The sequence below is a fragment of the Crotalus tigris genome, unplaced genomic scaffold (assembly GCF_016545835.1).
Source record: "Crotalus tigris isolate CLP2741 ecotype Arizona unplaced genomic scaffold, ASM1654583v1 scf7180000023638.494280, whole genome shotgun sequence".
In the NCBI taxonomy this organism is placed as follows: domain Eukaryota; kingdom Metazoa; phylum Chordata; class Lepidosauria; order Squamata; family Viperidae; genus Crotalus; species Crotalus tigris.
The window spans coordinates 281,218-308,970 of record NW_024100095.1 but is presented as its reverse complement, the minus strand read 5'-3'; the positions used below and the strand labels follow the sequence as shown (position 1 = coordinate 308,970).

General features: G+C 32.9%; 1 protein-coding gene across 3 annotated transcripts in view; it reads left to right on the top strand.

Annotated features, from left to right (window-relative positions):
• ATP9B (ATPase phospholipid transporting 9B (putative)) overlaps positions 1 to 27,753 on the top strand; it is a 133,653-nt gene that overhangs the window by 2,330 nt on the left and 103,570 nt on the right. For 2 of the 3 annotated variants that reach the window (XM_039320457.1, XM_039320458.1), the window contains exons 2-6: positions 4,970 to 5,134; positions 9,952 to 10,125; positions 19,949 to 20,099; positions 22,877 to 22,990; positions 26,173 to 26,281. In XM_039320457.1, coding sequence (XP_039176391.1) covers positions 4,970 to 5,134; positions 9,952 to 10,125; positions 19,949 to 20,099; positions 22,877 to 22,990; positions 26,173 to 26,281 — 713 coding nt within the window. The remainder of the gene's footprint in view (positions 1 to 4,969; positions 5,135 to 9,951; positions 10,126 to 19,948; positions 20,100 to 22,876; positions 22,991 to 26,172; positions 26,282 to 27,753) is intronic. The other variant, XM_039320460.1, reaches the window with a different exon arrangement.

Sequence of the window (27,753 nt, the reverse complement as noted above, 5' to 3'; positions counted from 1 at the left end):
TGGAAACAACTGATAAAATAAAAAGAAGTGCAACTAGAAAATAATCAGGAGAACCTGATTGGAACATTCTATATGTAAGAAAATGAGTCTATATTCGTAATTCAGATAGTGAAGAAACATCTTTGGATCATAGGCTTTGTAGGCTACTATTTTAGAACTTTGAAATGAAATATTATGATATAAACTTTAGAGAATATTAGTACTGTATCTCCAATCTGAATACTTCTACAAGACTAATATATGAGATCTTAATTGCCTGAGTATTTTTTTCAAAATAAAGTTCTTGATGGCATTTGAACATTTGTTTCAGTTTGGCATTTAAGCTACTAAAAATTCTTCTATCGCTACCAAAATGTATTGAACATAATGTTTGGATTAATACTGAGTCACATTTTACTGTAAAAAGAGATATAACATTCTGACATATTTATTTTTTGCCTTTATTATTTTTATAAATAACTCAAGGTGGTGAACATACTTAATACTTCTTCCTCCTATTTTCCACACAACAGCCTCTGGAAGGTGACTTGGGCTGAGAGAGAATGACCAACCCAAAATCAATCAGCCAGTTTTCATGCCTAAGGCAGAACTAGAATTCACAGTTTTTGTTTGTAGAAATGCAGCTATTATGATTCCAGGTTTAGTTATTTGTATTAATTCATACCATAAGTTTTAACAGCTTTGATATAAATAAGATTTTGATTGGCTGGGAATGTAATGTCTTACTTAAATCTATCAGTATGTTTCATAAAAGTAGAATTATCAAGAATGTTAAGAGAATTTTAAGAATATCAAATTCCAAACTTGTCCCATACAAGAAACCAATTCAAAACAGTTACAGTTCTCCAGTCTCTGCTTGAATATACCTGATGAAGGGCTGATTGAGAGCGATTTTTCTTTGTCTAATCCAGTGGTTCTCAACCTTTTTAATGCCGCGACTCCCAACCGGTCGTAAGTCGAGGACTACTCAACCAGTCGTAAGTCGAGGACTACCCAACTGGTGCAGCACCATTTGCAGAATGGGAATTTTGGTGGGCTCAGCAGGGCAGAGACAGCCTGGACAATTCCTATTGGCTTTTGAAAGCCAATAGAATTAGACTCTATTCAAAAGAGTCTATTCTATTGGCTTTCAAAAGCCACTAGAATAAAAGGGAGTAGCACAGCTAAGGAAAAGGGGGGAAAAATGGCGGACTGCATTGTTTGGCGACCCCCGTGAAATGGTCGTTTGACCCCAAATGGGGTCCCAACCCACAGGTTGAGAACCACTGGTCTAATTGCTCTCAATATTAGCAAGTTGTTCTTAATATTCAATCACCAGGATCTGCTTTTCTATAAGTTAAGATTATTATTTTGTGATGAGAAAGAAAAAGTAGAAAGAAAAAGAGAAAGGAAAAACCATACTGGCTGCTTTCTATGTGTTATTATTTTAGATTTTTGAAGATTGCTGTTATATCTTCTCTCAATCTTTTGTCAACATAAAACCTACCCTTTTTTATCAATCTCTCATCACAGTACTTGTTGCCAACTGCTAAAAAAGAATTTTGTAAAAGAATTTAAGTTATTATTGTTTTGTCTCTCCGATTTATATCTTAACTTGTTAATCTTGTTAGCACTAGGAACTACATGTTCTTAAAATATCATAAATATTGTGCTATACGTTTGAAGGAAATGTATTTAATTTATCTGGGGGTTATAATTTTTACTGCGGGTTTGCAATAATAAAGAAATAAATAACTTCCAGAGAGGTACTATATTAGTATAAATTTTATTAACAAACTATTGCTAACAATTCTTAAAACATTCCTCTTCTAAATTCCCTGAATTTTAGTGACAAACGATGGTTATTTGATATTGCATTTAGAACAATTTTGCATATATTTGTCATGTTTAACTATTTATTTGGAGGAAAATATTAAAGAAAAAGGATTTTGTTTTCTGATATTGATTGGTTTGATCTGCATATTATATGTACTGTTCTGATGTGCGCTGTCAAATCAGTTGAAATGATAACCAAATTTGCTGTATCTCATAAAGTTGTTAAAACATAATATTTCAGAATATAATTATTTCCAGGGATCTTAGAACGAAAGAAAAACAGTTTTCTGTTGTCATTACTGATCTTCTAATTGAGGAACAATAAACTTTTTAAACTGTATACCAGTTTAAAGGCCAGAGTCGCTCTGTGAGTGAGATAGGAAGTATTTAAAATTTGATGAATGTGTGTATGAATGAATGAATAAACAAACTAAATTTCAAGTTCCTTAGAACATGATCATAACATTACTAAATAATTATTGTGCTTAGTTATGCCCGTACTTTCTTCAGGTAAGAGTTAATGCATTTTGCAGTTGAGAGTCAAGTCTTAACGTTTCAGTTTTTCTTTTGTACAAACCTGAGATCCTTGTAGAACTCTTTCTGAAAAGACACTATTTTCTCTTCTCTGAAAAATCCCAAGATTTTAAAATTTGGGACAAAATCATCTAATTATCTTCTGTGCTTAATAGAGAACAGAACATACTATCATCCGATTTCCAGACCAGCACCTTAATCACTACACCAGACTAGCTGCCCACAAAACAAGTGGGATTTTTTTTCCTGAACCTTTCAACAGATTTTGGTATTAGCAGCCTGGTATATTTATCAGTAGCTAGATACTAAAGGTACTATGGAGAAGTAATTCTATGCCTGTTAGGGTTATCAGTTCCCAAAAATGTAAATGTGAGATTATTTCTCTAACAAATGGCTGATAGGCCATGGTTCTACAGGTATCAAGTTTGCATTGTATGCTGTTTAAAATTTATATGAAATAGATGTGAAAAATAATTTGGAGATGTGGGATTGACTGTCACCCCCATACAGGTGATATTCAACTACCGTATATGCCGGCGTATTAGGCGACCCGGCATATAAGACGACCCCCGTCTTTATAGCCGGGCCGCATTCCTAGAACGTCATCTTATACGCCGGAAACTACCAGTATTTCCGGCGTATAAGACAACTCGGCGTATAAGGCAACCCCCTTCTTTAGCGCCGATTTCAGCGCTCGCAGAAGTCGTCTTATACGCCGGCATTTACGGTATATTGTTTTTTTTTTTAATTGAATCTAACTGAGGGATGAACTGAGACATAAACTTTGTCAAGACAAGCAAAATGTTGGTAATGTATGGTTTGTTTGTCAACCTAAGAATATTGAGAACATCAACTAGTTTTTGACAATCTTAGATTGACTCATGGAGCCAGCATTCACTTTGACTCCCATCAGAATTATTTATTTTAAATTTTTTCTAAATTGTTGAAAAAACAGTATGGAGCGTAAAAAATAAAACAGCACAAAATAGAACAAAAACATGAACAAATATTGATAAAAGCATGAATAACATAATATTGACAGAGATAGTATAGTCTTGCTTCAGTTTAAAAATTAACTCATGGTGACATCATGGACATGGAGATGATTTACTATTGCCCTTTTCTGGGATACCTATAGGACTCTGATTTCTTGGGCTGCCATCCAAGTAATAACTAGGTCTGACTGCAGTCAGCCATTTAGCTGGATAAATATTGCTAACACTACAAATTCACAACACTGTAATGTCTCCTGAACAAAAAGATACATATTCAGGAAACGTTTGAACCCATAATGCAGAGACTTTAGCAGCTGCATCTTTAGGAAGTGCAGGAGGGAGAGTTTGCCCAAGTCAGTCCCGACCCTTTTGAATGTGCATTGCAGAAATATGCAAAAGAGATGGAAGCTGCATATGTGACACTGCTTTTGTCTTTTTGATAAAAGCAGTAGGGTCTTATAGATAGAATGCTACAAAGAATAAAATTAGAGAGAGCAAGTGAAAAAAAGTTCCATATTACAATTTATAGAATATAGTACAATCAATAAAAGTTCCTTTAATTGTAGTGAGCTAGTAGACCTATTAAGGTGGAGACTATCTTCCTGATTATTTTATTTACTTTTTATTTATTTATTTTTACATTCATACATCACACATATTGAAAACTAAGAGCTTAAATGAAGTACAGTATGCTAAATTTTTCTCGCCAATTCAGTGCAGGTGCCATTTTATGGGTGGGTTAGTTGTTGAATAATTGTCTGTCAATTTAATTTTAAAACTGTGATCACAAGTCATAATGTCTGATTCAGTTCAAAAAGTTAAGCCCAAACCAAACAGACCACATTACAGTGTTAATATGGATCAATTGTATAATTCTTTAGTACTCTGTTGATTCATTTGTATTATATCTCTTTTAGAAGCTGTATGCTTCTACACAGTTGTCTTAAATGAGGAGGAAGAAAGATTAAAAGAAATGGATTTGTTCTTTTATTTTCCAGTTCAACAGATCTGTGTACAAGTGCTGACTTTCTGAATATTGTTTCAGAAATACACTACTTTAGAACTCAGATTTAAGCTTGTCCTTTAAAAGTATGTCTGATTATCTAATCTATTTTCAAGCGTTTTTTATTCATGTTTTGTTCTTAAATATGTATGTGATTCATGCTCATGTTTATTGCCTGCCTTATATAAATCTTTCTACACCTTTAAAATATCTTTTCTTTGTTTCTTTGTTTTTTGTAACTGATGTCAAAATACTTAAACCTTAGACAAATTAGTAAACATTCTCTAGTTATAATTAAGCTTTGTCAATGTCTTTGTATTAATATATCAATCAATTCTCAGTGTATCTTTATTTTAAGATCAAAAAAGAGATTGTGTCTTGTTTTATTTCAGTCTTATCCACAAAAGAAGTAATAAAAAAGATATATCAGTTTATTGTTTCAGTCAATAAAATTGTTTCAGGTCCTATGAGTCAGAATTATAACACATTATTCCAGTTCAGTGAAGAATGCTCAAGTAAGAGGTGTGATCTTAGTTTATATTAGTGATAGCTTTCCTGATAAAACAGAAGCACATATTATAATAAATTAAAGGACTGATGATATTGAGGACACTTTCTACAGGGGGACGATCAAGAGCATCCTGTCATACAGCATCACAGTCTGGTTTGGAAGCATCACTGCTTCAAACAGGAAGGCGGTGGAGAGAGTGGTGAAAATGGCCGAAAAGATCATTGGCAGTTCCCTCCCTCCCATCCAGGACATAGCACAGAAGCGTTGCTTGAGCAGGGTCCGTAAGATTATCTGGGACACTACACATCCTCTTCATGACCTGTTTTCCTTGTTACCTTCTGGGAGGAGGCTTCGTGGTATCTGTAGCAGAACATCCAGATTCAGCCAGAGTTTCATTCCATACAGCATTAACCTTGTGAACTTTCAAGCTTCCTCCTTCCGTTATATATTGAAAATGGACAGTATTTAATATTTATTTGCTACGTATATGTAGGGATGTGAGTCTATACATATGTTGTTCATAGTATGTTTAGGTGTGCATCATATTTGTGTTTCACTTTGAGAGCGAGCAACTAAATTTCATTTTTGATGTGTGCCGTTGTGCCCACAGTAAAAAAAAAAAAAAGACAATAAAGGTTATCTTATCTGCTTCAGGTATGTTTATATTGCAAAATCTAAGGTATGAACTGTAAAACACGGATTTCTTTCTTTGTTTCTAGAATTACTGAAAAAATATCCTCATGATTATACAAATTATAAATTACATATACAATCTGTCATTTATGATAGTCCACATGCTTTTTTCATAGAAAATTTAATGAATGGTACTACCTCCATAAATATAAATTAAGTAACTGGCCCTAAAAAATTAGCATTCTATTTGTTATATTGTTGGAGAAATGTTATTTATAATCTCTGAGCCTTTTTCTGTAGTACAGTGGTATTATGTATGACATTTTTATTTCACAAGATATATGAACAGATAGCTATTTCTGTCTGCCAGGTGTTCAAAATAATATAATAAAATAATCTAAGAAATCATCCTAGCAGAATTTTTTCAATGATGTGCTCCATCTTATTTGCATTGAAAATTGTTATATATGGGGAAAAATAATATTTTAAGGAAGACTCGATGCCTACAGAAGTTTGCACAGAGTTGACTTGTCATCCAGATTTATTTGTTTTCCAAAAGATAATCAGTCCCTCAGGGTCTTCTGCGTTCCTATTGTTCTATGACAAACAGACAAAATATCAGAATTTTCCATGTGAAAAGTTAGTAAGTCTTATGAAAAGAGTGGGAGGAAGCAATTCGGATGAAGTGTATGTTTGCACATCATCCTGAATGAGAAGTAGTTCTCATTCTTATTTTATCTTATTTTATATAAGATTGTTTCAGTCTTAGAAATTTAATGGTCCTATAATCAGGAGTTTGATAGTTGTATTAAAAATAACTTAAAGCAGATCTTCCTCATTTGACTGCTACTTTGAACTTCTTAGAGAAACAATTGGATATAGCTGTAATAATAATTAATAATACAGTATTTGTAGTTGTATTTTACTTTTTGCTGTTGCTTAATAGTTCAGACAGTAATGGTAAAATAAAAGAACTTTTAAAATGTAGACATAATTTAAAGAATAAAGTGGTCATTGGCAGTGTTTGTTGTCTAGAGCAGGGTTGGGGAATGATGGCCCTTTTATGGCTTGTGGACTTCAGTTCCCAAATTCCTGAGCCAGCCAGTCTAGAGGCACATTTGGAATTTTGAGAATATGTGGGATTCACACTCAAAAGAGTTGCCATGATAAACACCTATTTATAAGAAAGCAAACAAGTTCCCAATTGCCACCCAGCAAATATCACAGAAATTTCTATCCCAATAATAATAAATAGACAATAAATACAACATTAGAGGCTGATGCTTTTCTTTGCAGAATGCAATCTTTGTGTTTAATTTTTTCAGGTTTTTTTTTAAAGTCATTGGGAGTTAGCTAGGGCACCTTTATCCCTGAAGGAATCATGTTGCCTTGTAATTTAATGTATTCTTTGGTTATCCTTTTAAAAGCTTTTAAAAATAATCTTGTATAGATATCTCTGTAGAAATTTAGATACAATTAATTTTAAAGTGTCTATTATAATTTTCTTTTAGTTTTTTAGAATGCTTTTTTATTTACTAAAACTATTTTTTGCAAGATATCTCTCTGATTTCATATAAGCACTGTGAGTTTTTCATTCTTATCTGTTTTTTCTTGTTACTTTTGGAGTTTTTTATTTTATAACTTAAGTTTTTAATGTTACACATAATTGTCACTCATAAAAAAGCTTCTCAACCAATTATCTAGTGTATAGGACACTAGATTGCTAAGAAATTAAGGGTATTTTGCTGTGAAAAATCCATTATTCATCATTGCATTGTTTTTAAATACTGTTCTAAATTTTTTTTTAACACAAAAGGAAAATTGCTTTTGGAAAAGAATAAATTGCCTGCCAGTTGAAAGGCTGCATTTTGAAGTCAAGTTACTAAACATGATACTTGTTTGTTATCTCAGAAGCTGTTTACCTACACTATTAAAATAGCACTCTTGGTTTTTAAAATGTTTTTGAAAAAATGAAAGATTTTTTTAAGGTGAATTATTGATTTTCATTTTGTAATTTCTGAAAGAATTGCAAGATACGTATGAACTTTACTATGAAATAGGAATATATCTTTTTAGCAAGTACTAGAGTAGAGGCAACTTTATGTTAACAGAAAAATTAAAAAATAATATGATTCATTTTGGGCAACTAGAGAGAAACAAGCTGCAGGTTAGCACAGGGGTAGGCAGCCTTGGCTCTTTTATAACTCGTGGACTTCAACTCCCAGAATTCCTGAGCCAGCCATGTTGGCTCAGAAATTCTGGGACTTGAAGTCCACGAGTCATAAAAGAGCCAAGGTTGCCTACTCCTGGGTTAGCACTTGTCCCGTGAACGAGATTATTGGAATTTTTGTCAGAATTCAAAAAGAGGTTCCAGAAGCTTTGTACTAATGGGATAACAATATTGGATTCAGTCTAATGAGTACACGATTTACGATTTTCAAATTTGGGCAGAGATATAATGAAAGGAGAATAGACAAGATTTTTCTCTTTTCTACTTTTAATGTGAAAATAGTCACATTGGGTCAGATCAGAGAATGCCATCTATGCCAGAATTCTGTTCCCACAAAGATCAACAAAGTCCTCTAGAACAGTGTTTCTTAAACCTTTTGCTCTCAGAACTCCTTCTCAAATAATTATGGAAGATCCCCAAACAGCTGCTATTTGTATGGGTTATATTTATATTTACTATATTAAAATTAATACATTCATAGAATACTTATTGAATCATGTAAAAATAACAGTATTAAACCTATTTTATATTAACATACATATTTTGATGAAAAAACTCTATTTTGTAACAAATAAAAACTAAGTGATATTGTTTTAAATTTTTGCATATATAGTTAGTATCTGGCAAATAATTGGTGGACCCCTGAAAGGATCTTAGGGAACCCCCATAGAGATCCAAAGGCTACAATAGCACAATAGAGTCCGAGAAACATTATCAACAGACTTACTATTTCTACTGTTAATACCGTATATGCCGGCGTACAAGGCGACCCGGCGTATAAGACGACCCCCGTCTTTGTCACCGAACTGCATTCCTAGAACGTCGTCTTATACGCCAGAAACTACCAGTATTTCCAGTGTATAAGACGACTCGGCGTATAAGACAACCCCTGACTTTGGCGCTGATTTTAGCGCTTCCGGAAGTCGCCTTTCTCCGGCATATACGGTAATAATAATATATATTACCATGATTAATTGCTACATGATGGTCCTTTCTTTCAAGAATTTGTCTTACCTCTTTTTACCTCTTTTTATTCAAGACTTTTATGTGCTTGAATATATGTTTAATAATATTGTCTTCAATAATACTTTTCACTAATTAACCTACAACAGATGATAAGCTAACTTCTAGGCAATTTTCTAGGGAATCTTTCCTGGATTTTGTTTGCTTTATGGTAGAACAATATTTTCTTTTCTGTATGTTGTTATATTAATTGAATATAGGGACATATTACATACATTTCTTAGAAGATAAGGGCTTCTTTTTGAACTTTTGAATAAATGATATTTGATAATGTTATTTTGTTTCAGATTTGTCAAAACTCATCTCTTCTAGATGATACTATTTTCATCTTCTCAGAGTTCTTTCTTAAAAATACCAATATTACAATAGGTGAATCTGTTACAAATCTATTCTACAATGAAAATAGACTCCATTCATTCATTCATTCAGACACCCTTAATTTCTTATTAACCAAAACTCCAATTCTTAAGACCCTTTCATAAGTGGAGCGATATTATTGGATAGAAGAAGAGAGATTGTTGTATCAGTTGTTTTTCCTACTTATTGACAATTCTCCAACGTACATTACCTATCTTAACTTTAATGACTAAAACTGAAACTTTGTCATCTTTATGAGAATAAAAAATATAATTAAATATAATTTAAATATAGTTAGAGTTCTCTCCTTTGTTACTGTACATGGTATCCTGTGTAGAATCACGTATTGATAATGCAGACTTGATCATACACAGGGAGGTCCAAGGGGGGAATAACAAAGCATATAAAAATGACACTGTTACACAGGCATTAGGATGCCCCTAAGTTATTACAATATGTATATGTTATCATTTTGGTATAATCGAATGCCATTTATTATAACTTTCAAAACTAATAACAAACACTATTTTTCAAATTTCATGAGTCAGGGATGTAATGATTATTAATACACATCACTGCTTTTTAGTGTTGAAAATAAGGCTCTGGTTATTGCAGCAAAAATTCAGATTGAACAGATATAAAAATTACCTTAATTAACCTATATTTGTCACTGAACCTTTCTATAATTCCACTCAGTTCATATAATACATATCGGATGTTTTCAGGAGTGCTTATCAATCTTCTGTATTTTTGAAAAAAAATGAGGTTGTTTTCCTTGAACTCCTTTTTTTTATGACAATATTGGATTTGTATTCCATCTTAATTATTTTATTTGTTTTAATATTAATAGATACCCAATAGAAGATGACCCCTCTCACTTGGATGAAATGCCTCTAATGATGTCCGAAGAAGGCTTTGAAAACGATGAAAGTGATTACCATACATTACCAAGAGCCAGGATTTCTCAAAGAAAAAGAGGCCTAGAATGGTTCATCTGTGGTGGCTGGAAATTTCTTTGCAGCAGGTTTGTGGATAATTATGTTGTTTTGTTTAAATGCAAGATCTCCTGATTTCTAGAATTTCCATTACCTTCAAGACAAGAATTGGCATTCGCTAGCTTCAGAAGAAAATCACTACATTTTGAAGGAATAAGGTCTTGGGAGGTAAATCCCAATCATGGTGCCTTAATATTTATTGCAATGAGGATATTATCTTCTAAAAGTTAGGGCGAGTCCTTTAGTTTTCTTGTTATTGAAATAGCCTTTAGTGACTTCTTTTAACATAACATTGGCCAGAAGTATAAATTGGAGGTTTTTCTTAGAGGCACTAGTGCAAGGCCCAAATTCTCACATCGCCATCTTAATTAATAATCATAGTAGATAGCTTCATAGAAGTTGAGGTGGTAGTGGTTAAATTCTTATGTTAATCCAAAGTGACAGTTTATAGAAGGTCCGTTTTACTTCAAGTTTATTTTGTATGTATTTTTTTTTAGTTGAGATTCTTCCTACCATCAACTTTGCATGAGTTAAATAATAAAAATAATGCTTATAATGCAACTTGTTATAAACTTTATAGACAAGAATCCTCATCTTGTACTTGCCAAAATTTCAAATAATATTTCTCAAACTAAACTCAATAAGGAACTAAATTCTAAGCCTCTTTAGAAAACTATGCAGTAGTGAAAACTATGATCGGTACCTAATATTAAATTTGAAAAGTAGACAATTAAGTGGGAAGTGTTAAATTTTCGTTTAGGTATTAGCAGTTGCACAGTATTAACTAGATACAGTATTCACGCAGAGAAACACATTAAATAATAAAACTATAGTAGAGCTCGTAGAATAGAAACCAGGCTTAATAATTATATACATTGCCTATTTTATCAGAAGAGCGGTGCGGTGGCTCAGCAGTTAAGACACTGGGCTGTGTCGGCTGGAAAGCCGGCAGTCTAGGTTCAAGACCCGAATGCCACGTGACGGGATGAGCTGCTGGCCTCCACCAACCTACCAGTTCGAAAGCATGCAAATGCAAGTAGATAAATAGGTACCACTTTGGTGGAAGGTAGCAGCACTCTGTGACATCATGCTGGCCACATGACGGCAGAAATGTCTTCAGACAGTGCTGGCTCAATGGCCTTGAAATGGAGATGAGCATCGCCCCCTATAGTCGCCAGCAATTAGCAGAGTAAAATCCACAGGCATTTCTTTACCTTTATTTTATCAAAACAAGGCTATGAACAAAAAGGTATCTTGGCAGCAAGTTAAATCCAAATTACTTAGGCTCCCTCCATGAAATATATTGTAATCGGCTTTTCTTCCTCGGAGAAGTAGGCTAGACTGTAAAAGTCTCCACTCCTAATTTTGCAGCCATAGATTTTCATGAGGGTGAGAGATTCTGCTGAGGATTCTTTTACTGTCTCAAGATCTGTTTCTCTGGGTGAGGGGATCCCAAATAAAATTGTCTTTGAAAGAGGCGCGAATGCGTATCTATTTTTCCAAATAACACCTCTTTTCAAACAATTAAAGCAAAATTTTATTTACAAGGCTTGCATGGCTGTTTCAGAAACTACAGCCAATAGTCCTTGCATGCCTCCACTACACTCTGCTGATAAGTCAAGTCAGGGGTCTTCAAACGTGGCCCTTTTATGACTTATGGACTTCAACTCCCAGAATTCCTCAGTCAACATGCCTGGCTGAGGAATTCTGGGAGTTGAAGTCCACAAGTCATAAAAGGGCCAAGTTTGAAGATCCCTGAGTTAAGTGTTTCTTTAAATACTTTTCACAGCCCTAATCCAAAATACCTAATTGTTTGGGCTATGAAGAGTCACATTTTTGTCCGTGTTCTGCATTTCAGAAATCTACGTTATTGCACCCTGACCATGATCCTTCTTTTAATTTTTTCTAACTCCTTGCATTCCAAATGGTGCTAGAAGGCATTATCATTTTGGGTCATTAGCTGTAATGAAATGAATGCAGTGACGGTTCAAAGTTTCAACGGCCCTGAAAAATGCAGTGACTTATGACCGTTTTTCATAGTTATGACCTTTGCAGCATCCCCATGATCATGTGATCATAATTCAGATGCTTGGCAACTGGTTCATATTTATGACTGTCCCAAGGTCATGTGACCACCTTTTGCAATCTCCTGACAAGCAAAATCAGTGGGGAAGCCAGATTCACTTAACAACCAGGTTACTAACTTATCAACTGCAGTGTGATTCACTTAATAACTGTGGCAAGAAAACTCGTAAAATGGGGCAAAACTCATTTAACAAATGCCTCACTTGACAACCGAAATTTTGGGCTCAATTGTGGTTGTAAGTCGAGAATTACCTGTATACAAGCTTATGAACCAGTACTCTGAAATGCCTTTTGAGCCAGATAAAGAATCTGATCCTTATTGTGAAGGCCACATTTTTAATCTTTACGTGTTGCTGCAATTTCAAAATAATTTGCTGCTCAAAAATGTTTAAGGTACATGAGAATTAGGATTATTGTGGTTGGCTGCACAGTCAGATGTTTAGATTGGAAGTGGCATTTATATCTACCTATGGAGTTCTTCCCAAGGATCTGGCATAGGTATATGTGTGTTCTTGATCATGCTAAGGTTGCAAGATATAAGCTGTTCCAAGTAAAGTTGACTTTTGTAATTGAGAGATGGTGATTTTGTCAACCCACAGTTACTGGTCTAGGGTGTAGACCAGGAACTGCGTCAGAATGGTTATATCTTATATAAATAATAAACTATAAAATCCCACCATTGGGGTAGGTTTAAGGTCCTAGATTTAAAAAATGTAGTAAGATGGAGAAAGGTTGTTTCTATATTAAAAATAAATTTCATGTTGTCTTTCAAATAATTGCTTATATTTTATTTAAGGTATTCTTTAGATTTTTTATTTAAGAATAAGAGCATAAGTTTAGATTTCTAAATTTGAGGCTGTTACAAAAGATGAAAGTAGAGCTCAGGACTTCAGACTGAGGTTTGAGGGAAAAAATTACATTGTTTTCTTTGATAATAGTATTTTGGTAATTTAATTTACATCAATCATCTTTTAAATACATGCTTTATAGTAAAGTAACTAATTCCCACTCTTGTTTATTTTTAGCTTTTCTTTTTTAAGCATATATTAACTCTTATCTATTTTCATTTGTTTAAAGATTACACTAGGCAAAAATCTTATTTGCAGGTTTTATTCCTAACTTATTTTTATGACCTGAAAAGAAAGATGGCAGTACCCTTTCACTGATGTTCCCAAGAGCCTTAACACTAATTCACTAACAGTGGGTAATATCTTGAATTGATTGATGTTGGTGAAAGGGGAAACGTAAATTCATTAACTGATGATAAGTTAACATTTCAGCTTTAAAGGTTAAAAAGTACATGTAACTGATGACTCTAGAGTGAATACAAGTTTAAATTATCTCCTGGTACTCTCCTGTCATTTATAAAGCTCTTGTGTTGTACTCTCATGCTTGACTTCAGCAGAGTCTCTTGAGTAAATTAGTCTTGCCTTGTCAGGAGCACTTTTATTTTAAGTTTATATTAAATGCACCTTTTGCAATAAAGAACTATAGTAACGGTTTGCTAAAGATTTAGGTATTTGTTTTTTGATCACACATTAGAAGTGTGGCATTGTTCATGTACTTTTGATTTCTACATGCAAAATTGTACACTACTTTCCTTTTTCCTTTTCCTCAGGGATCGTATAACGCAAAGAACTATTAAGTAAAAAGGCTATTGACATATGTTGGTTCCATGTCTATAAGAAAATAGATATGGAACCAAAATATGTCAATAGCCTTTATACATAATGTAATAATTAGAAAATTTGAGGTAATTGTGATCCTTCAGATGTTAATTTTCTGCAACCAGCGCCATCATGGTAGTGATAAAGGATCTTGGATGCTTCAGCAATGCCCACAATTTTTCAGTTCCTAAACTCGAACATAACAGACAGTAAACCTAAAACAAAGATTAGGAGCAAAGTGGGATTAATTCTAGACATCTTCTACAAAAATGTTCTTTTAATTCCTTATATTCCTTTTCTCCTAAATGTCAAGTACATGCACAACTATTTTGCTTCTTATAGAAAATGGGATTCCAGTGTTAATATAACTCTGTTAATGTTATTTAACAACTATATGTCATTGATAAATGGACTGCAGTGAACCCAGCTTCTGCAGGTTGATAAAAAAGTTGGATGCTATATTCCCTTTGCTGAACTGATATACATTCAGGCACCTAGTTTTTCTTGTTAAAATCAGTACTTGCAATTTAAAATTTGAGAAAAAAGCCATTATTTTTTGAGGTTTTTCCCCTTGCAACATTTCATAGAATTCGAAGATAGTTTTTCTATGTGTCTTATTAGATCTGATTTGCAATTGTTGGGTAAAGTATTATACCCATGGCAGCAGTCTAGTACATATAGATTTAGCACTTCAACTTTGATCTACAGATAGTCCTCACTTACCAACAGTAATTGGAACTAGAATTCTGTTGCTAAGCAATGCAGTCACGAGGCACATGTCCTATCACCATGCCAACTTACAGTTCTGGCAGTTCCAGCAGCTCCAGTTGCTGTTTTTAGATGAAGCCACATGACCACAGCATCCTTCGGTCACTTGATCACCATTTGCAACCTTCTACCGGCTTCCCTACTGACTTTGCTGGAAGCTGGCGGTGAAGGTTGCAAATGGTGCACATGATCATAAGATGCTGCAATGTCATAATTGTGAGCTGATCACCAAGTGCCTGAATTACAGTCACGTGATCACAAAAACCCTGTGACAACCGCAGCTATGGAGATCCATCATAAGTACACCCTGTTCAGTGATGTTGTAATTGCAAGCAATTTCTGAACAAGTGGATGTTATGTTGTGTATATGTTCCATATGATTGCTGGGCTCAGTTGAAATGTTTTAATCCATACAGCTACTAATTATAGTTTATGAAAAAAATGAACATGTGGATGTTTAGCATTGGCTAGATCATTTTTGTCTATTTATGTATTTTATTCTTTTCTACTTCAGAAAATAAGCTTTTGTTAGAGAGTCTTCTCCATATATGATTTAAATTAATCCTTTTTCTTGAGGTTGGGTAATTTTTAAAAAGAAAGAAAATCATTCTATTTTAAGTAGTCAAAGGACAGAAGTTTGGTTCATTTCTGAATTTGTGTAGTATTTATTGATCATATATTTTTCATTGACTGCACCATATTAAGAACATGCATAAAAGTATTTTCTGGAATGAGAATTTTAACTGAGCAATTCTTTTGTTAAGTATGATAACTATAACTCTTCTTTTTATATGAAATCTCACCTTACTCAAACATGGTTGTATAAACATGTTGATTTCAGTGATATGTAAAGCATTTAATTTTCAGAAAAATGCATTATTTGCAACCTATCTTTATAACTGTTAAAGCCTGTGAAAATATTGAGTGTTTAGCTGTAATTATTTCTCTTCATTTTAATTTGGGCATTCTCTTTTAGCTAGAGAAATTATAATGCATGTAGATCAATACTCTAGAGTTCTTTGGGCTGGATTGATTTTTTTTGTCAAGAGATTTACATTCTATTTCTTATAAAAACACCTTATTCCTATTGAAATGATGCTACTGAATGGCATTTCCATTTGAAATGAAGGGGATACCAAATACTTGGATTAATTTGTACTCATAAGATGGCTTATATACACTTTCATTAAAGTGTAACATATTTGTTGTGTAGAAACATGGGGGTTTAGTATCAGATTTATTTAATAACTGCTGATTTTTTAAAATGCAATCTTCCAGAACCAAACTGGGGACTGGGGAACTTATTCTTCCTTCTTGTATTTATCACTCTAAAAAGTTATTCATAGATTTTAGCAAGCCTATTTTGTTTCCCAGAGGAACCCTCCATTATGGATCATAGACCATACTGGAATATACAGAGCATGCCAAAAGTTAGGCTGCATAGATTAACCATAGTATGTTTTACTAATTGCTATTTTTCATGTTACTATACTTAGGAATGTTCAAAAATTGGGCATAAAACAAATAAGGAATATTAAGAAAAGGGCAACCAATTTGAACAGTTAATGTAATTTATATAATGAATTATCTATTGGGCCTGACTTTAGGTATACCCTGTATATGCTTGTATACATGAGACAACAATAAACTTGCCTAATAGTAAACTAAAACAAAAGAACTCTTTAAAATGTTCATTGAGATATTATTTTGTACAGTTTCTTTTAGTAAAATAAAATACAATTAATGAAGTTCTGGTTTGTGCACACTGCTTAGGCTGCATTTTGGCTTTCAGATAATACATACAGATTGTGCAAATATTAAACTGCTAAGAAAAGATACTATACTTGCCCTTAGCCAAAACACCCAAGAGATATTGCTGTATAAGCTGTTAACATTTTTTTGGTTTTTTATGCTATGTTTATTTGTTTCTTATAATGGTCCTGGTCTTTGAGCATACTGTACATAAATAGATAAACTAATAGGTGCAAATAGATTGAACTAGGGAGACTTTTATATCTTTATGCTGCTGCTCTCACACTTCGAATCACACTCTGAATCTTGGCCAGAAGGTTGGGAGTCATGGAGTTTGGGATGGAGGGAGGAATCTTTTGTGTTTCTTCATAAGAGAGATATCACTGGATGTTATCCACGGTTTTCTGTACTAAGTTAACTCAAGTGGTCTTTTTTTTTCCCCCTGTAGAATTTGTGGCTTTGTCACAAGCTTCATAATCAATATTTGTTTTAAAAGCTGAATAGTAAGTAAATGTAGATATGCAACCATAAACATTTTAAACCTCGTGTTCCAATTTTTACATTACGTTTACGAGAAATAACTATCACTAGTACTTTTTATTAGCAACATGAATATTTTATTCCTAGAGTTGTTTTTAATCCTTAGATTCCAACGACAATATATTATCTCTGAATATAACTAAATGCTGTTGCTTATTTAGAAAAACCTTCATTAATTTGCTGGTCAGAGAAACATGACCAAAAGGAGACAACAACATTTCCATAGAAAATGAAAGGACTTATTTTGTTTCTGCATGGAGATGAACTAATGATGTAGGTTTTTAGAGTATTGAAACCCATTTGCTTGTAATAAATACTTCAGCATTAAATTGTCAAAATCTATAATTATTTCCATCGGTGAGACCTCAGTGCATCTGAAGGCTTAAAGTGTGCTTATCTTTAAGTGCCAATCAGCTTTTCTCAGAAACATCACAACTGCTGAGCTGTGTCAAACTTCGTTCAAGTATTTGTAATGTGTTAAGTCGACTGTGTTATTTGCTGCCTAAGTTTGTAAGGGAGGGAGAAAAGGGTAAAGTGGAAGGGTTGCATGATCATCCTCCATTTGTAAAAGGCTCTTCATTCAAAATATTCTGGTTTGTAATCTGAAGTGCGCAAGATATTGAAAGAACTATAGTGAACATATATGTGTATCCCTTCACATTCAGCTTTTTGATTCCTAGCAACTGCACAGACTAGTTCCTGCAGCTTTCTTGAGAAGGGTTTTTTCGGAAGTGGTTTGCCATTGCTTCTCTGCTAAGGCTGAGAGAGAGAATGTGTGTGTGTGTGTGTGAGTAGCCAAAGTCAGCCATCTGGTTCCATGCCTAAAGTAAGACCAGAACTCACACTCTCCCAATTTCTAGCCTGATGCCTTAGGCCAGGGGTAGACAACCTTGGCTCTTTTATGACTCATGGACTTCAACTCCCAGAATTCCTGAGCCAAGTTGAAGTCCACAAGTCATAAAAGAGCCAAGGTTGCCTACCCCTGCCTTAGACTAACCTGAACCAAACTGGCTCTCATAATGCTAGTAGATATTCCATGGTTATGAATTAATTTTATCCAACTCACTGCCATGTTAAAACCCTATAATGATAGGAGACATCATTAACTATATTGTTTATATGCTACATAGAATAATTTCTAAGACCATTTTAATAAGCATCAGGATACTGTGTTATGTTTCTTTGTTTATTCCTAATTAAAGTCATTAGCCTCTTTATTGCAGTATTCAAGGAAGCTATGAATATTGAGCAAACATTGAGGGTGAGAACAGAGTTTAGAAATATTTGAGCTGCCTATAAAACTCAAGACAACCTGAATCATTAATATGTAGATCCTACTGCTTTTCTGTTGCTTAAATCTCAGGTTTTCCAATAATATGATGACTTTTGAAATCTTCCAAGCTCTTCATAACGAAAAAGTATCACACTTCTTTTTTCTTCATTTTCACCCATTTCATCCCTGGTAACGTTCTATGATACTATGCTCAGAATGAAAAAAAGTATATTTAGGACTAACTAAACAATTTGTTCCATAAAGGAAGTCATTGTCCAACTGAACTTCAAAAAGTTCAGAGAACCATTTTTTATCTTTTCCAGCTTTAGCAAGGAATATTTCTGTATCTAACCATGACTCTCTCATCTTTCTAAAGGCTTGAGTTACTTCTGAGGGAATATTTTTCACCTATCTGAGTCCATCTTTACTTAGAGATACTGTATACAAGATTTTAATACCTCTCATAAGTAATAAATAGGATTGGTGGAAAAACTGTATACATTATTATTTGATTGCACCCTAGCAATTATATTTTGTAATTATTTAATTATAAAGCAATTAATGTTTAATTTGTTTTCATTATCTTGTTTACTTTAATAAGGCTTAGCTTAAAATCACTATAAAATTATTATTAGTTGTTAAAACTTGATTTGAAAATTATCTGTTATCTAGCCCCAGGTTCAAACCAAACTGTATACAAATTACATTGGGTTATATGCTTATGCACAGATGCAATGAAATCATTCATCGTTTGTAGTGAAATCATTCATCTTAATTCTGCCTAGTTATAGCCTTGCATTTTAATTTTATAATTAAATTTACAGTGTATAAATTTAACTGTGAATTAAATTTATAAAATCGAGAATTAATGCACATGAGAAAAAGAAAATTGTCATTCAGATTCTATAAGCCTGGAAGAACATGGCTAAAGCCATAGAACCGTAAGGAAGGATAGCATTATATTATACAATGCTGCATGTTTGAAAATTATTCCAACAATATTAAGATGTAAGTGCAGTGCTTCTTTGAAGTAGTTGTGTCTTTTTGTAGGCTTCCATTGAGGAATTGACTCCTTCCATTGAGTAGCTGACTTCTTAAAGTTCTCAAATAACATATAATTTTTGAAGCATGTTAAATTTGCTGTTAGATTTCAACCAAGATTATTATTAATTTTAATACAGTACTACTTTGTCCTAGTATTATAACTAACCTCCTGGTTATAAATGGTGTTACATATACAAGAGCATTTCACTTCTGTTTGCATTGTTTCATGCTCTGAAACACTGGGACTTAGAAAATGATAAACTTTTTTGGAATAGTTATAATGTGGAAGGTAAGTAGAAATATCAGAAATCCCTTGTAGCTATGCCCAGATCTTTCGATGAATACTCTGAGAATCAAGGTTAGAATCTTTTCAACTGTTGAGCAGCTGACAGAAAATGATTAGCTAAAGTCATTGAGTAAATTTCACTGCCTAAGGATGGACTTGAATTTGTGGTCTCTACTAGTAATCCAGTAGTTTCCTCATATCATACTGACTTGCTCCACTTCCAAGAAATGAACAATTTTTCATTTGGATTAGAATAACATTTTAAGGATCATTTAGTTAATTTTAACAGAGTAAGTTCTCCACTGTGTGTGATTGAATGATTCTAGTCCAAACTAGAATCTAACTAGAGTCCAAAACTCCCAAGTTATGTTTAAGGAATTGTAAGATTTCTTGTTGTTGAAAATAAAAGATAATGGCTCTCCTCTCTCTTTTTGCAGTTGCTGTGATTGGCTTATAAACATTTGCCGGAGGAAAAAAGAACTTAAGGCGCGCACAGTATGGCTTGGATGTCCTGAAAAATGTGAAGAAAAGTATCCAAGAAATGCTATAAAAAACCAAAAATACAATTTCTTTACATTTATACCTGGGGTAAGGTAACCTAAAGATACACTTAATTTACATGTTATATGTATATGCATATTGTATTTTACAGTATTATCACATGATATTTATGAACATCTAGTTTCTTGTAATAGTTTCACACGGAGGATTTTTTTTTGTACGAAGAAAGAGTTAACTGAGAGCAAAGTGGGATTAAAAGCTGATTTCTATGTTTAGTCTTTCAAAACTGAAAATCTGTTTTTAAAAGAATAACTTTTATGTAACAAATGAAATATTGCGCTGATTACAGCAAATTTAACAACATCTTTTAAAATCAGTGACTGATTATATAACACTAAAAACAATTACCATAAATATTATTGATGTTCTAAATATGTGATAATTTTTAAATAGGTTTTGCCTATATATTTGGTAATTAATATTTTGTGCCAGCAGTATGTATAAATAAAAATTCCTCTTAATAACAATTTCAGCTAAAAACTATACAAACATGTCAGATACATGGCTTAAGCTGTCAGGGAAGAAGTAGAAAAATAAATTTTAATCTTTTTTTAAGTGTGTATTTAAATCTGTATAATAAGTGAAATGTATATGCTACATTTTATACATTAGTGAAGATATAACCAATGTTCAGAAATCAAATTGACCAAATTTATTTTCTAAAACGGTTGTAAAAACCATTCATATGCTCTTATTTAAGAGTTTCTTAAGAATTAATTTGTCTTTTTTACAATTGTGTAAAACTGTATGTCAGAGTAACATTTCAGTTGTGGGTTATGAGAGAAAGAACTTTTTTTTCCCTTTGTGTCCATGAGTAAAGTAACCCTCTTTTAAATGCAGAATAAATGGTTATAAACCTCATTTTCCAGTATGGCTAGTGGTACAGATTACAAGAAAACCCATAAATATAGTAATTCCTTTTATATATGAAAAGCATATATTGTACTGCCTATTATGTGTACTATAGGCGTATAACAAAACCCCTTATTAAGTAAATCCAGTTTAAAATAACATTCCTGTCCCTTCAGATTTTGTTTTTGCTTATTATGGTTTTCAAGATGCAGAATTCTTTTCAGTACTGACAATAATAATTTGTTGTAATACAGTTTGTGCAAATCACAAAAGGGCACAGTTTGGCATTTTTTGTTCTTTGACTAATTTCACTAAATTCTATTATGACTTTAGCATTGATTCTTTTGGTAGTTAGTCTTGTACTTTCTAATTTAATATTTTACTGAAAAGTAACTCTTAAGGGAGAGGTGTTTCAATGAGTATAAAATAAACAGGCTATTATATACTGTGCCTTTTACTGCAGTAATAAATTGCTTTGTTTTTTTGTTGACAAGAATGCTGCGACTTTCAAATCTTAATTTCAATAAGAATGCAGATTTTCTAATTGTTATGCATTGGTTTTCTCTCCACTACCCCTACTTACCAGTGCTATTGAACTAACCATCACATGCATGAATATTTCTAGTACTCCCCCCCATCCTTATTAAAAAGAGGAAAAAAGAGTTTATAATCTGTTTTCTTTTGAGTATTAATGTCAACTGTTTTCATGCAGACAAATATTCTCATCTTTCCATGAAACCTGCATTTTGTCTATTTACACTTAAAGGTCATTAAATATATATTTAGTCATTGATTACTATAGTTAAATGCACAATGTGTATTTCAGTGGTTTAGGCAGAATCCTAATGCCTATAAAGATCTCGCTTGATTTGTGAACACCTGTTGGCATACCCAGATGCATTATTAGCCTTCGAATATTTTTTTCTTAAAACTTTTCCTTAGGAAATGGAGCAATTCGAAAGCATTTTGTAATTGCACAGTTGGAATTCTATTCTGGCTTTAGTATGAATACCAATTACTGAGCTATTAATTGATGCTAACTGAGATTTTAAATTAATTAGTGGTGAGGAAGAAAATATTGTTACCCTGCTGAGATTAATTTATATGAGAATTTAAACATTCTAGAAGAAAATAATTATGTTTCATTGTAAATATAAACACAGTTTTGCTCCAGCATAGTTCTTAGCTTCTGCTTGTAGTTTAGTTATAACTATGAAACCAATTTGACTTTCCTTGTATTGAAATTTCCATAATATGTTGGTTTGTCTGAAGCTTACATTGATTGCAATGTGTTCCACCCACCTACAGTCTTTTGGTAACACTCTTTATTTTCATAATAAAAATGGAAATGTATTTAAAATCAATTACAGTATTAACATTTTTTTCTAAAGGTAGTTGGGGATAATGGCCGAACAGAGTGACAAGTTATATAATGCTAATTTCATAGTATAATAAATTCAGAGGAATTATTTTGTGTCACATACTATTTTCTCTTATAATTGTACTCTGTATGGAAAAAAAGATGTACTTTTCTTTCCTGTATCCATTATTTTAGTGCTAATAGATACACAACATTAGAGAAAACTGGGATATGATTTTTATTACATTGGTTTCTTGAATAATAACTAGATACAAGCTTAAAGCATACAAGCTGTATGCTTAAAAGGTTCTTGTGTTAGCAAAACCACTATTTTCTGAGCCCTATTTATAAGGTAGAGTTTATATCAATTTTGTAAGTTTATTTATAAGAATTACCAAAGCAATCTATGTCTAGCTTTTTAATGTTAAAAATGGTATATAAATGATAAATATTAATTCTCTTAGATAGAAGGTAGAATTCTTCTGTTAGTCTCTTTTAGGTTAGAAGAAAGTATTCAAGTCCTAAATGAAGCACCACCATAATCAGCTATGATTAGTGCCATTTTATGGTTTTCTTGTTTCTTTCACTCTAGGTTTTATATGAACAATTCAAGTTTTTCTTGAACCTTTATTTTCTGGTAGTCTCCTGCTCACAGTTTGTACCGGCACTGAAAATAGGCTACCTCTACACCTATTGGGCTCCTCTGGTAAATACAAAAGCTGTAAAAATTATTTTGTTTCTTTAGATAATGAGCAGGCTAGTTTTCACATGTCAGAGAGGGTCAGGAGATTAAGCCCTCACTGTTAACGATTGAGAGATCAGAAGTATCCCTCATCAGCCTTAAATTTTTCTTCCCTTTCTCTTTTGAATTCCTGGTGTCTTAATGTGGCCTCCAAATATTTTGACTATGTGGGCAAGGATGAATGGGTTGGCCAAAATATCTGAAGGACACTAGTTTGCCTGGGTTGTTGCTTTGACTGTATTTAGATGAATGTAATCACTAGCATTCCTCTTAAAGCTAACACTGTAATTAACATTCAACTCATTGTAACCATGGCAATAACCTTTATATAGATTGGGGTATTTGAATGAGCTGGGGGAACGGAGCACATGATTCTGTGAGGGAAAGAAAGATGGGGTAGCTTTTCCCTCTTAATCTTTTAAGCATAATTAATGTGGATTAAGACAGTTTTTAAAAGTGTCTTTTAAATAAAGTGTAGTTTGCATGCAAAAAAAAGAATAATTTACATTCTTTAATTAAATTAAGTATTTGGGGGAAATAGCCTTTTGAGCTTACCCAAAGTTTATTAAGTAAGCTGAGGAATGGGCAATTCAAATATTGGAATTTTTATTACCATTCCAAAGGGCTGTGGGTAAGATGTTGGCTCTGCTTGATTTTTTTCCTTAAACAGGTGGTTAGCGCACTCAGATAATTCTTTATTGAATATTCTTAAAAGTACCATATTAAGAAACCAGTTTTGGTTTAAAGTTTGATGTACTCCAGCCTTTGATAGACAATTAATTCAGCAGACAGTATTCTTTGGTTAATTCAGTGCAATTTATTTTCCATTGATAGTGAAGATGAGCCATCTGCTATAGCCAAAAATGCCATGGCCCAATTAGGAAAAAATAGTTTTAGCCAGTATGTCATTACTCACTCCAAGCCCCAAATTCAGTCTAAGCAACCCTGCCTATTTGGATATAGGATTATCAAAAAATATCAGGGCCACACAATAGATTAGGAAGTCAGAAAAGCATTCAAGAAAAAGTCCATGGCAAGCCATTACAGGTAGTCCTCAACCACAATTCAGTCCCAGATTTATGTTGCTAAGTGAGACATTTCTTAAATGAATTTTGCCCCATTTTGCAGTCTTTCTTGGCATAGCTGCTAAGTGAATCACTACAATTGTTAAGTTAGTAATACAGTTATAAAATGGCTTCTGACTTCCCCATGGACTTTGCTTATCAGAAGGTCACAAAAGATGATCACATGACCCTGGGACACTGCAACTGTCATAAATATGAGTCAGTTGCCAAGTGTCGGAATTTTGACCACGTAACCATGGTGATGCTGCAGCGGTCATAAGTGTGAAAATTGGTCATAAGTCACTTTTTTCAGTGTTGTAACTTCAAATGGTCACTAAATTAACTGTAGTAAGTCGAGGACTACTCGTATATTGTTGCCAAAAAAAACCCACAAGGACATTAAATGTATACTTTTACTTTTGAAGTATACGTCATTTGGAGTAAACTGAACTCTAAAATTTCTTTTTATACTCTGAAAGTATAAAAAACTTCCTAAAGAAAAAACATTTTTGTAACTTAATTTCATTTTTTAAAAATCATACTTGTTTGCTTGATCTTGCAAATGATCTTATTTCCTGCATCAGCATAACATTTAAGCAAGCAAATTATCTTTGTCTACAATTAACCAGGCGAGTTGAAAGTGGGAAGTTTTCAATATAAATTCATTTGATAAAAATAACAAAGGTTAGGGAAGCTGTCAAGAAACATTTACATTACAAAACTTCCATAAAGCTTTTAATATATTATTAAAATACATATCTTATTATTAATCATATTAATACATGTATTTCAGCTCATATTATTAGATGAAGGCGATTGTGGATTGAAGTTAATTTCATGTGAATTGAAATTAAAAACATCTGAATGAGAATTAAAATTATTTGATTCAGGAGACCCCAAAATATGACCTGAGTATTGTTTCTTTTCTAACAGGAAAAGTTGGGTATGCATGCTAATTATTTAACATATTTCTGCACCATTTGCTTATTCCTAACTATGGCAGTGGCTCACAGTATAGATCCAAAAGAATAACAACATGTCCAAAAAACCACAAATGCATTCTAAACTATCAGTTCTGTTTGTGGAGATTCTCAGTCATCCAGGTCTAGGTGTCTCAAAGGCAACTTTTTCAAAAGGCAACAATCCCCCTCTGGATTGTTTTAAGAAGCCAGCTTCTTTCTAGGAAAAGAAGAACTGTTTAAACTTCACAATTAAAATTAAGTAAGATCACTAGGGTCCAGATAACATTTCAAGAATTGCATTAGCTCTTAGATGGCTACTTTTATTCTAGCATTCACTGCTGTTTCAGGCTGAAGAAACAAATGCTACACGTTTGTTTGGAAATGCCATTGATTTCTCAGAATAAGAGATTATGTCCGTTAGTCACTTCAAACAATAGGTTATCTATCTTAAAGTTAGAAGCAAAACAAATATTTTAAAAGAAATATTATGTCCATAATTGTTTTTCCTTATAGGGAAACAAACCAGCCAGTTTTTACCATATGCTTCACTTTTATTGCGGAGATCAGGAGATGGTTTAGACTTTGTATCAAAACTATTGTTTGGCATTATTTATTTTAGCCTTAGGCACATATCTTGTCTCCTTTCTTCAGTTGAGGCAGGCAGTATTATTCATTATTTAATATGAATCAATTATTTTATGGTGTGTTTTTTTCAGATTGATTAATCAGGATCAAATTGTGGGAGCTACACAAATAATATTTGCTAGTTTATCTCAAACATGGAAATAGGAGAGATGGCAGAACTCATTCATTCAAAGTCTTTACCTGCCTTAATCAGAGAGCAGAAAATTAAGACTTGCTATTGTATTTGGGTCATCCCATTGTTATAGATATAAATTATTTTGAAGGAAAGAGATTCTCTCAAATAGTATCCTTGGATTTTTGTATAGGTATTAGATTTATTGCTTAAACTCAGATTTTGACACACGCTTTAAAACACCCTTAAAACACCTGTTGAAATCAATATGTTCCCATGGTTTTCAAATTTACTGTTAAGTGTTCTGTGTTTTTTAGTGGAAATATTTTCCATTTAAGGAAATGTCTGTTATATTTTAAACAGGGATTTGTTTTGGCTGTCACCATTCTGCGGGAAGCAGTTGATGAATTTCGTCGTTATAAGCGAGACAAGGAAATGAATTCTCAATTATATAGCAAACTTACAGTACGAGGTTAGCAATCATTTTTTATATGAATCCTGGGCAACGTTCTACTTGTAGCTTCTATCATTTACAGTTAAACCAGGCTTGCATGATTTTTGACTTACAGTATGTCACATACAGCATATAATCTATATACTGCCATCTACCAAATGATTGTTAGCTAAGGATTATCAGTCTCAGGCAGAAATAAAAAAGAAGTGGTTAGCAAACTGATATAAATTGATCATGTTTGCCAATGGACTCCCTTTAGTAAAATAGACCACAGCTTGTTCAGGCATGGTTGATACTGTGAAAGGAAAACAACAGATTATACTTCTTATATAACTAAAATAAATATTGCATACTGGGCAATGTCACTTTAGTTGGGTATTAAGAAATTGAGTTCATCATTATTGAATCCAATATTGTCATTCTGTTGATGGAATAGCAATGCTTATTTGTATCACACAGCTTCAGATCTGTCCCACATAAGATGCAGCTTCCATAACTGTTCTGGAAATTTAGAGTTCTGAAAACCCATTTATTAGTAAGAATCAGCTGCCAATTTTTTTGTGCGGTGGGGAATACTGAAGAATATTAGCACTCAGAGGTGGTACATGAATGTGTGTTGCTGCTACAAAAAAAGCAGAGCTTGTAAAATTATTTTAAGAAGTGTCCCTGTATTACAGCAACATTCGTACTAACATCATTTCATTATTATGCATAAAACCCAGGGCACATAGGACAATTTTACACCTCCCTGCTGCTGGTTGTGTGCGGTAGTACTTAAAATATGTCAAAAGAAGGCCTGTGTCACAAATCATTTTTAATGAGCAACTAGACCACCATTATAGAAAGTTTTATATTATGATAGATTTAGTTTATTGTGTTTTTAATGCCCATTTATTGCTTTTCTTTTTCTTTTTAGACTTTTATATTTTTTTAGATTTTTGTTTTATGCCTTCTAGTTTTTTAGTGTAACTTTATTTTTTTTTAATGTTTTTAATTTTTTGTACCCATTCTCCTTATGTTGGTTTTTGACTAAATTAAAGGTTGATTGATTAATACAAAAATTAATACACAGAGCATAATTATTTAACAAGTATCCCAATTTATTTGTAAAAATACATCTGAACAAGATTGATCTGAATAGGTAAATAAGAATTTTGTTTTCTTAAAATTTTGGGTTGGGTAGTAAAACAGTGATGACCTAAGGATGAAATACAAAATGGAATCTTTTGATAAAATCTCCTAGGAAGAAAGTAAATTAGTGGCTGATATTTTCAAAGTTATTTGCTACATGTAAAATTTCATTGCAGCAGGTTATCATTCTAAATGTATGAGCAATTAGCTTTTAACTGACATCACAAGAGCTTTTGTTATTGCTTGTATGGAGAGTTTAGCTCTTGTTTGTATTGTCTCGCTGATGCTTTTGTGGAAAAAATGTTGGTGAGGATGGAAAATTATCTTTTCATTGTTTAATAAAAAAATAGATGACTCAT